Source organism: Phlebotomus papatasi, chromosome 1 (assembly GCF_024763615.1).
Source record: "Phlebotomus papatasi isolate M1 chromosome 1, Ppap_2.1, whole genome shotgun sequence".
Lineage (NCBI taxonomy): Eukaryota > Metazoa > Arthropoda > Insecta > Diptera > Psychodidae > Phlebotomus > Phlebotomus papatasi.
In genome coordinates, this window is record NC_077222.1 from 17,364,399 (window position 1) to 17,374,660 (window position 10,262).

The following is a 10,262-nucleotide window of genomic DNA, read 5'->3' on the forward strand; positions in this document are numbered from 1 at the left end:
CAGCAAAAACAAAAAAAAATTAATTAAAGAAAATTGTGACGTACAGGAGAGAACCAAGAACATATTCTTGATCAGGGGACTCGACTCTATTAAACGTACCATGTGAGATCCGTGTGCTAAAAAAAAGTTGTCAATTTGTTGCATAGTGTAATGATTTCGAAGAACTTCCAAATTAAAAAACATGTTTTTTGGAGGGGTTAGAAGGGATGGGGGGTAATTTGTATAACTTAGTTCGATAGAGAAAGTTGACTTGTGGGTGGGTCACTGAAGACCGGAAGTCAATATCTCTTATTGTTTGGCAGCTAGGATGATGAGAAGTTGAAAGAAAGTCGATTGTGGAAACTGGTCTCTCTTGGACAAAAATTCCGACAAAGCCATAAGTAAAGACAGGCCACAAGTAATGCCACCACCCTACATTAAATGAATTTAAGTATTTTGAACAAATTGCCATTAAGAGTTCCCTGTTATACAGGTGTTCCTTCGACCCTAATTTTATCCAAATAGTATTGCAAATGCCGTCGCCATGTCAATTGGCTTAATTAAGATTTTATACACGATGATAACATTCATGATTCCAACACTACTCAAACTTGGAATAACATGAGTATATTTCTCTCTTGTTATTATTTTTAGCTTCGGCTGGTGAAAAAATTCTGGCCCGAAACAGCGAGAGATTCAGTGTTTAGTGGCATTTGGAGGCGGAAAGATTTTTTCAAGCAACATTGCAGTATAATTTTCCAAAATGTGGCTGCTGTTAATTTTTCTTGGCCTTGTGGTGTATTATGTGTACAGATGGCTTACGGACAACCAGTACTACTTCAAGGAACGGGGTATTCCGTACACTGAGAGGCATTATGGAATTGGTGCCTTCTACAAAATCTTCACTAAGCAGACAACAGTCCAAGACCTTATATGGTCGTACTACAGCAGATACTCTGACCATCAGTGAGCTTCAATAAGTCAAGGTTGCTTTAAAATGTCTATAGAGAATGATGTTTTTCAGGGTCGTCGGTCTGTGGGAAATGAACCGGCCATTCTATTTCATTCGTGATCCTAAATTAGTAAGGACAATTGGTGTTAAATCTTTTGATCATTTCCATGACAAAGTGGCTATTATCACCGGCGAAATGGACCCATTCCTGGGAAATTCCCTGGTTATGCTTAAGGGTCAGAAATGGAGGGACATGAGAGCTACCCTAAGCCCAGCTTTTACAGGAAGCAAGATGCGCCTGATGTGTGAATTAGTTGTGGAAATCGGAGAGCAAATGGTAGAATTTATACAAAAAGAAGCTAAAGAGAAAGGACCTCAAACTTACGAAATGAAGAAATTCTTCTCGAGAATAGCTACTGATCTCATTGCAACCTGCGCCTTTGGAGTGAAAGTCGATTCCTTGCATGATGATCGGAATGCATTCTATTTGAATGCCACAAGACTTTCTGATTTCACTAAGGCTAAAAAACTTTTAAAATTCTTTGCTTTTCGAGCCATACCCAAAGTTATGATTGGTCTAAGGATCACACTAAACACTAAGGAAGATATGGAATATCTTAAAAGACTCGTAGTGGATTCTATGAAGATCCGGGAAGAGAAGAACATCTATCGTCCTGATATGATTCACTTACTAATGGAGGCTCAGAAAGGCAAGCTGAAACACACTCAAACCGACAATGACTCTGCTGGATTTGCCACAGTTGAAGAAGCTAGTACTGGATGGAAGAAGACTACTGAAACATGGTCTGAAACTGAAATTGTAGCTCAATGCTTCCTCTTTCTAATGGCTGGATATGAAACTGTTTCAACTGTCGTCAGTTTCACAGCTTACGAATTAGCCATTAATCCTGACATACAGCAAAAGCTCTACGACGAGATCAGACAAATGCATAAGGACCTTAATGGAAAACGCCACAATTACGAAACTCTCCAGAAGATGAAATACCTGGATATGGTAGTATCGGAAATCCTGAGAAAATGGCCCCCAGCTCCTTTCATTGACAGAACTTGCACTGAAAATTTCTCAGTGGATCTCGATAATGGCCAAAAGCTAACATTTGAAAAAGATAACATCATGTGGATACCCGTTCATGCCTTCCATCGAGATCCCAATCACTATCCGGATCCTGAGAAGTTCGATCCTGAACGTTTCAATGACGAAAATAAATCCAAAATTGATCCAAATACCTACATACCCTTTGGATTAGGGCCAAGAAATTGCATTGGTAATTCATTTCTAAGTCACTATATAAAGTTTTAATTAAAATTACTTTCTTTTCCAGGATCTCGCTTTGCTCTGATGGAAACCAAATCAATTTTGTTCCATTTGTTGTTGAATTTCTCCATCGAAGTAACTTCAAAAACGCAAATTCCACTCGTTTTGGCAAAGATGCTTTCTGGACTACATGGGGAAAATGGAATACATCTTATGTTTAGACCAAGAGATCCTTAGATCATCTTTCTGCCTCACAATTCTTTCACTTACAATATATTTATTAATGTTACACGGTTCTAAACAATTCGCTAAAACTGTTTCAAAAAAAAAATAATAATAATTAAAGTTGCTTCATCACTATGCATTCGAAAAAGAATTGGAAATCTTCATAATAATGTTGACACAGCAAAAAAATATTGATAAGGTTAATCCTAAAATCCAAAGCAAAAAGGTTTTTTCGATAAGAAAAATTAGTAAAGTCACTGAACCAGGGGATGTATGAGTAGGTTTAGTGAGTGAACAGTGAGTGTATTTAGCTTACTGGCGCCTATCAGTCTCATTAAATAATAATCATTTTACCTTATTAGGCTAACCACGAGTTATTGTCACACAATGCGTTAGGGAATGTGGCCTGTCTTTTAATGTACGAGCCAAAGCATCAATTCTACTTTATTAATCGAAGTTATTCGAAAATAGTTAATAGTAGGAAGAAGAAGTTACATTGGGGCACTTTTGAAATGGAACTTTTTTCTCTTATTTTTAAATGGCCCTGTGTCTGATCATAATTCAATTTAGAGTCACTATCGGTTTGTTTGCCACCAGGAAAGCTATACAAACCATTGTGAGGGGGCGTATATCTCAAGGCAGACCTAGAACAAGGTGGCTGAATCACATTCAGAATCTTGACTTCGGCGCGTCTTGAGATCGAACCCGAACATCTTCCTGTGGAGTGGAGGAGGATCGACAAGCGTGGGCTTCTAAACTGGATGTCATGGGCCCGCGACCCCAATAGGGCTAAGCGGTTGAAAATGACGATCGGTTTGTAGAACTAGACTATATCACATTAAGATTCAGATTCCATTTAAAAGTAAGAGAAAAAAACTCTTTTTTTAAAGGTGTATCACTTCTCCCAGGGCACTCAATAGGTCGAGTGGTAGAGCACTCGCTCTATGATGCAAATGTCCCGGGTTCGAATCTCTTTTAGGTCACCAACAATTTTTCTGGCGTTAACCCTTTAAGGACGAGAAGCTTTCCGCTGAGCGAAATTCAACGATATCAAGTTTCCCTCGATATTTTAGCTTAAATAAGAGATTTACGGCTAAAAAGAAATTTTCCCATCCCTAGGAGTCCTGGAAAACTATGGGTCATATATGACCCAATCGTCCTTAAAGGCAAAAAAGTACAAAAATTTCCAGACGACTAGTTTACTCGTTTGCGCTGTTATTTTTGAAAGATAAATAACGTGAATATATTTGTAATAATAAAAAAAAAAATTTAGTGTACGAGTAAAAATTTAAACGATCAAAAATTAATTTTAAAAAATCTCTTTCAATTTTTGGTCTCAAAGACTCTTGAAGACTCGTGCACAAAAACAATAATTTTTATGAAAAAAATGTATTATTTACTTCATTTTTAATTTTTATGATATTCATCGAAACAATTGCGAGTACTGGAAACACAGAGATAGATGTCGCTTGCCTCACAAACACAATTGGTCTTATAATCCTTTTTTCTGATAGTACCGTGTACGTACGTACACCTCAGTTTTCTTCGAAACATGTTTGATGGTAATGGGTAGGTGCAACGCTGCTTGTCTCTGGGAATTTCAGACGTACAGTTGCACATTGCTGTGGATCCGGGAGTTCTTCCGGAGTTGATGCGTTTTCGATGAAGACTTCAAAGTCCACTTCATCCACGTCTTGTTCCAAATATATTATGTCGCTTTCGTTCAGGACAAGATTGTCGGCATCATCGCTATCTTCCGGCCATAATATGTGGATGATTTCGGGTTCATTGATCATGAAATTTTTCTTTCATTTTTGAAGTTATCTACAAGAGTAAAAAGTTATTAATTTACAACATATACGCAGAAGTATCTTACAAATTATCAAAATATTAACTTCTTCAGTCAGTATTGCACTGGGAAATCTCAGCTAACTGATATATCACACAATATTACATAAATAATTAACTTTTTTACGCACACATAAACAAAAACATGAAACAGTCTAACCTCAAATCTTCGAAAATCCACTAGAGACAAATTCGGTGTTTTTTACCTTTAGGGACGATTGGGTCATATATGACCCATGAAAATTATGAAGCTTTCTTGAAAATACCAATAAACTATAATTTTTACTTTGTTGAGAAATATTATGTATAGTTATTATAGTTTCTAGTCCCAAGAGGTTTTTGCTTTGAAAAAATTAGAAATATTAAAAATATTAAAATTCAAGCATCAACGTGAAAATTTGAAAATTCGTTATTTTTGAGCTCAAACATTTTTTATATAGCAAATAGCTGGAGATTTTCAAAAAATATCCTAGATTCCTACATCTTTCTACTTTGTGATTTGGTAAAAACATTAGAAAGTAATAACTTCAGGTAGTCAGGAAAAATTATTTTCTCTATAGGTCACGGGTGACCCAGTCGTCCTTAAAGGGTTAAGGGTGTTCGAATTGCATCCAGTGAGCTTCACTGCACTTGATTCCACGGGCGTGGGACAGACAACCTCATCCCGTACAAGAAATAATAATAATGCATGTCTAGAAATCCCCTTGCGGGAAGGCCTTGTTCCTTCATGGAATGTTGCGCCAGCATTGTTATTATCACTTCTTCCTATAAACTATGAATCACATAACCGAATTTTTGCTTTCAGAATTTAGAGAAAAATTGAAATATTCAAAGACTGACGCAATAAAATGCAGGCCAGTTTCTCTTAATATCTTGCTGAATAAATCGCGAAAAATCACAAAACACTACGCATAAATCCAGTTCCAAAATAAAAGCTGTATATTATACTAAGGTTTGTGTATGTATGAATTTATAATGTTTCAGATTAGATAGACAATTTTCATTTAATAAAACGTCTTTGCTGCCAGTCATTCAGTGCGAAGAATTCTCTGAAAGTGTTCGGACGTGAAATAGAATACTCCAAAAAAATAAACTCGCGAAATTAATTGAATTAACTACAGTATGATTTGGTTAGTGCTAGCAATTTCTGTAGTGGCTTTGATAGCCGTTGTGATGAAGAGGAAGGAGGAAGAGAAGAGAAAATTTTTTGAATCCAAGGGCATCAAAGCCAATAAGCCAAGATTCTTTCTCATTACAATGTACAAATTGATAATGAAACAGATGGGAATTGTAGACATGGTCGAAAGTCTTTACTATGAGTACCCGGAAGATGACAAGTAAGTCAGACATGCAATACATAAGAATTGTACTCAGATACGACCTATTTTCAGAGTTGTTGGCTTCTGGGATGGAAATACACCCATTATTATGATGAAAGATCCAGATGTTATTAAAAATTTCTGTGTGAAGGAATTTGAACACTTTCAAGACCATAGGGACTTTCTTTCAGAAAAAATGGATCCACTGTTTGGAAATTCTTTATTTGTGCTAAGGGATCAGAAATGGAGAGATATGAGGGCTACCCTAAGCCCTGCTTTCACAGGTAGCAAAATGCGCCTAATGTGTGATCTTATTGTAGAGATCGGAGTTCAAATGGCAGAATTTTTGCAAAAAGAGGCAAAAGAGAAGGGACCTCAAACCTACGAGATGAAGCAACTCTTCTCAAGGGTCTCCAATGATGTCATCGCAACCTGTGCCTTTGGAATAAATGTGGATTCCTTGAAACACAAATCTAACGACTTCTACTTGACAGCAAAAATTCTTTCTGATTTTGATAGCGTAGGAAAAATGCTTCGTATGACCTTCTATCGATTCTTCCCCAAATTCTCGAATGTCATCGGATTGAAATTTAATCCAGATAAGGAATCAAATTTCTTCAGAAGCTTAGTTACTGATGCCATGAAGTACCGAGAGCAACAGAATATCATACGTCCTGATATGATCCACCTCTTGATGGAAGCCAAGAAGGGAAACCTCAACCACGCTAAAACCGAAAAGGACACCGCAGGTTTTGCTACAGTTGACGAATCAAGTGCTCAATGGAAAAAATCTAATAGAAATTGGTCAGAGACAGAAATTGTTGCTCAGTGTTTCCTATTCCTTCTCGCAGGATTCGAAACAGTATCTTCTGCTTTAAGTTTCACAGCCTATGAGATTTGCGTTAATCCAGATGTCCAGGAAAGACTCTATGAAGAAATAAAGACAGTTAATGAGAATTTACAAGGCCAGCGAATAAATTACGAGACTTTGCAAAAGATGAAATACCTAGATATGGTGATTTCGGAGTCATTAAGAAAATATCCACCGGCAACTGTTACGGATAGGGAATGCAATAAAGATATTACATTGGATCTTTTCGAGGGGCTATCATACGAATTCAAGAAGAAATACAGTATGTGGATTCCAATCTATTCTCTTCACAGAGATCCCAAATACTTCCCCAATCCTGAAAAATTCGATCCTGAACGCTTTAGTGATGAGAACAAATCATCAATCAATCCGAATGTTTACGTTCCATTTGGAGTTGGTCCGAGGAATTGTGTCGGTAAGTAGAATTGCAAAATAATCACCTTAGAAGCCATTTTCAAAATATGGCAGAGTAACGGATTTTCTTCTCTTTCAGGTTCCAGATTTGCATTGATGGAACTCAAGACGTTGATTTACTATATGATGTTGAACTTTTCACTTGAAGTTACAGAAAAAACTCAAATTCCTCTTAAGTTTGGAAAATCTTTTAGTTCTCTGGCTTCAGAGAGTGGAATTCATATAAAACTTCGCCCGAGGAATTAATTTGTTCCGAAACTATTGCACTCCGACAAGAGCATTAATTGTATAAAAAATAAATAATATGAAAATAAAAGTAAAGTATTGAAAAAAAAGAAAGCAATAAAAAAATTCATTGAATGATAATGTCACTTTATTTAGTTCGATACAGAAAAAATCCAGATTTATCCGGATCCGGAGAATAGATACTTCACTGGTTGATAAACTTATCTTTGTTTTCAAATCGAACCAAAAATATGTATATGTGTAATTGTGTAATATCAGTGAGTCAAAAACTAGGGGAAGGCTTTTAGGGTTCGCGCATACACTGGCTTGGAATACTTTATATTTTTCCTATGTTCCTTTGAAAATTCTGACCTATTTTTTAAGGAGATGTTGACTTAAGATTGGCTATTAAAATATACTGAACACGATGGCAGCCAAAATCCTGAAAGCCAAAATCCCGAAAGCCAAAATCCCGAATTTTCAAAATCCTGAAATTAATGAAATTATATGGAGGAAAATGTTTAGAATAATTTCCTAAGACACAGAAGATTTGCCTTTGCCTCCAGCAAGTGCGGATGCGATCGTGGGAGTAGCTATGACGGGATTTTGGCGTTCGGGATTTTGGCTTTCGGGATTTTGACCAGGACCCACTGAAGATAAGGTCAGATTCATTGAAGGAATACGGGGAAAATAAGATGTGTTCGAAAGCAGAGTGTGTGCGATGCCGGAAAACCTTCCCCTACTACTTCACAATTTTTTGATTACTGCGTTACTTATATCTTATTTTGCGTTATATAAATTTTAAATGAAATGCCTATATTTTAGAAAAAGAAAAAGAGTGTCTGTGTATTTTATCAGGGCTAGTGAAGATAGTGAGAAGTAGAGATCGGTCACCAAGGAATTAATTCGCTTTGTGCGTGCAGGTTGTCACAAGAATTTATTTTTTCAAATTCGGAATCTTTCCAGTAAGCCTGATTCCGCTAAAATTTTACTGATAGGCTTAATCCTAAAATCAGAATTCAAAAAGTTATCTGAATAAGATGAATTAGCAAATTTCAAAAGTTCTTTAAACTTTAGACGGTATTCCAACTCTGCAATTATGATTAAGACTATTGCATAATTATCTCATAGCAATGCATAATATTTCTGAGATTCTACTGTGAAAAAATTCCAAAATACTTTATGTAAATTCAATCTAAAAATAAATGGTGAATGTTTTTTTCGACATGCGTGCGCATGAATGAAATTTGAATGTATCAGATTTGATGTACATGTATACGATTTTTATTCAATCAAGTGTCTTTGTTATGTGTTTAACAGTATGAAAAGAATCACTCGAAGAGTTCAGACGTAAAATAAACTCACTCCAGTAAATAAACTCGTGGAATTAATTGAATTAATAAACTAAAGTATGATTTGGTTAGTACTAGTAATTACAGTTGTGGCTTTGATAGCTATTATGAGGAGGAGGAAGGATGTAGAGAGGAGAAAATATTTTGAATCGAAGGGCATTAAAGCTAATAAGCCAGGATTGTTTCTCGTTACGATGTACAAATTAATCATGAAGAAGTTGGGAATTGTAGATATAATTGAAGGCATGTACAATGAGTATCCGGAAGATGACAAGTAAGTTAGTTGGGTAATAAATCCGGTATGGGAATTGTGTAATAATATGGTTAAATGACAAATTTAAATCTTTTCATTGCTTCATAGAACTCCTTGTAATAAGCCATTCGATACTCTTCATATTGTCTGGTTCTCGAATTTACTACGAAAATTTGTCATGATATGATCATATTGTTAGAAAATTCCCTTTTAGGACAAATTGAATAAAAAAGACAAATATTACTTTCAGAGCCGTTGGTTTTTGGGATGGAGATACTCCAATAATTGTTCTGAAAGATCCAGATATTGTGAAACGGTTTTGTGTAAAGGAGTTTGAGCATTTTCAAGACCGTAGAACTTTTATGTCAGATGGAATGGATCCACTGTTTGGGAACTCTTTATTTGTCCTAAGGGATCAGAAATGGAGAGATATGAGGGCAACCCTAAGTCCTGCTTTTACAGGCAGTAAAATGCGCCTAATGTGTGATCTTATTGTAGATATCGGAGTTCAAATGGCAGAGTTTTTGCAAAAAGAGGCAAAAGAGAAGGGACCGCAAACTTACGAAATGAAGGATCTCTACTCCAGAATGGCCAATGATGTCATCGCAACCTGTGCCTTCGGGATAAATGTGGATTCCTTGAAAAATAAATCCAACGACTTCTTCTTGACAGCTAAGATTCTCACTGATTTCAGTAGTACAGGCAAAATGTTGCGTATGTTGCTATATTGGATGCTTCCTAAATTCTCCGATGTTATTGGACTAAGATTAAATCCGGAAAAAGAATCAAATTTTTTCAGAAGCTTAGTTACTGATGCCATGAAGTACCGAGAGCAACAGAATATCATACGTCCTGATATGATCAACCTTTTAATGGAAGCCAAGAAGGGAAAGCTCAACCATACTAAAACCGAAAAGGACACCGCAGGTTTTGCTACAGTTGACGAGTCAAGTGCCCATTGGAAAAAATCCGATCGAACTTGGTCAGAGACAGAAATGGTTGCTCAGTGTTTCCTGTTTCTTCTCGCGGGATTCGAAACAATGTCTTCTGTTTTAAGTTTTACAGCCTATGAAATTTGCGCTAACCCAGATGTTCAGGAAAGACTCTACGAAGAAATTAGAACTGTAAATGAAAATTTAGACAACCAGAAGATGAATTATGAGACTCTGAATAAGATGAAGTACCTGGACATGGTGATTTCGGAATCACTAAGAAAATATCCTCCTGCAGTTGTTGCTGAAAGGGAATGCAATAAAGATATTACACTGGATCTCTTCGAGGGTGTTCCTTTCGAATTTAAGAAAAAACATGTCTTGTGGATTCCAATCTATTCTCTTCACTGGGATTCTAAATACTTCCCCAATCCTGAAAAATTCGATCCTGATCGCTTTAGTGATGAAAACAAATCGTCAATCAATCCAAATGCCTATATTCCATTTGGAGTTGGTCCGAGGAATTGTGTTGGTAAGTGAAACTTCGAAATAATCATCTTGACAGCCATTTTAAAAATATGGCGATGTAACGGTAACTGTAATTTTTCACTTTCAG

The 10,262-nt window shown here is 36.3% G+C and overlaps 3 protein-coding genes across 3 annotated transcripts in view; all 3 read left to right on the plus strand.

Annotated features, from left to right (window-relative positions):
• Positions 1 to 2,657, plus strand: part of LOC129798037 (probable cytochrome P450 9f2) — a 32,845-nt gene extending 30,188 nt beyond the window's left edge. Inside the window, exons 2-4 of the mRNA XM_055840984.1 lie at positions 634 to 945; positions 1,004 to 2,217; positions 2,275 to 2,657. Coding sequence (XP_055696959.1) covers positions 743 to 945; positions 1,004 to 2,217; positions 2,275 to 2,444 — 1,587 coding nt within the window. The 5' untranslated portion in view covers positions 634 to 742 and the 3' untranslated portion in view covers positions 2,445 to 2,657. The remainder of the gene's footprint in view (positions 1 to 633; positions 946 to 1,003; positions 2,218 to 2,274) is intronic.
• A 1,738-nt stretch (positions 2,658 to 4,395) lies between these two features.
• Positions 4,396 to 7,250, plus strand: LOC129798031 (probable cytochrome P450 9f2). Its single transcript, XM_055840977.1, has 3 exons — positions 4,396 to 5,617; positions 5,672 to 6,885; positions 6,964 to 7,250. The coding sequence occupies exons 1-3, from the start codon at positions 5,403 to 5,405 to the stop codon at positions 7,128 to 7,130; spliced, it is 1,596 nt and encodes a 531-aa protein (XP_055696952.1). The 5' UTR covers positions 4,396 to 5,402; the 3' UTR covers positions 7,131 to 7,250.
• Positions 7,251 to 8,427: 1,177 nt separating this feature from the next.
• On the plus strand, positions 8,428 to 10,186 carry LOC129799504 (probable cytochrome P450 9f2). Its single transcript, XM_055843454.1, has 2 exons — positions 8,428 to 8,735; positions 8,965 to 10,186. The coding sequence occupies exons 1-2, from the start codon at positions 8,521 to 8,523 to the stop codon at positions 10,184 to 10,186; spliced, it is 1,437 nt and encodes a 478-aa protein (XP_055699429.1). The 5' UTR covers positions 8,428 to 8,520.
• Positions 10,187 to 10,262: the final 76 nt, after the last annotated feature.

Excerpts from the sequence above, each read along its gene's own strand:
- LOC129798031 (XM_055840977.1), top strand. The coding sequence starts at position 5,403 with ATGATTTGGTTAGTGCTAGCAATTTCTGTAGTGGCTTTGATAGCCGTT. Across the intron at positions 5,618-5,671 it reads GAGTACCCGGAAGATGACAA|AGTTGTTGGCTTCTGGGATG; the intron begins GTAAGTCAGACA and ends ACCTATTTTCAG. Across the intron at positions 6,886-6,963 it reads TGGTCCGAGGAATTGTGTCG|GTTCCAGATTTGCATTGATG; the intron begins GTAAGTAGAATT and ends CTTCTCTTTCAG.
- LOC129799504 (XM_055843454.1), top strand. The coding sequence starts at position 8,521 with ATGATTTGGTTAGTACTAGTAATTACAGTTGTGGCTTTGATAGCTATT. Across the intron at positions 8,736-8,964 it reads GAGTATCCGGAAGATGACAA|AGCCGTTGGTTTTTGGGATG; the intron begins GTAAGTTAGTTG and ends TATTACTTTCAG.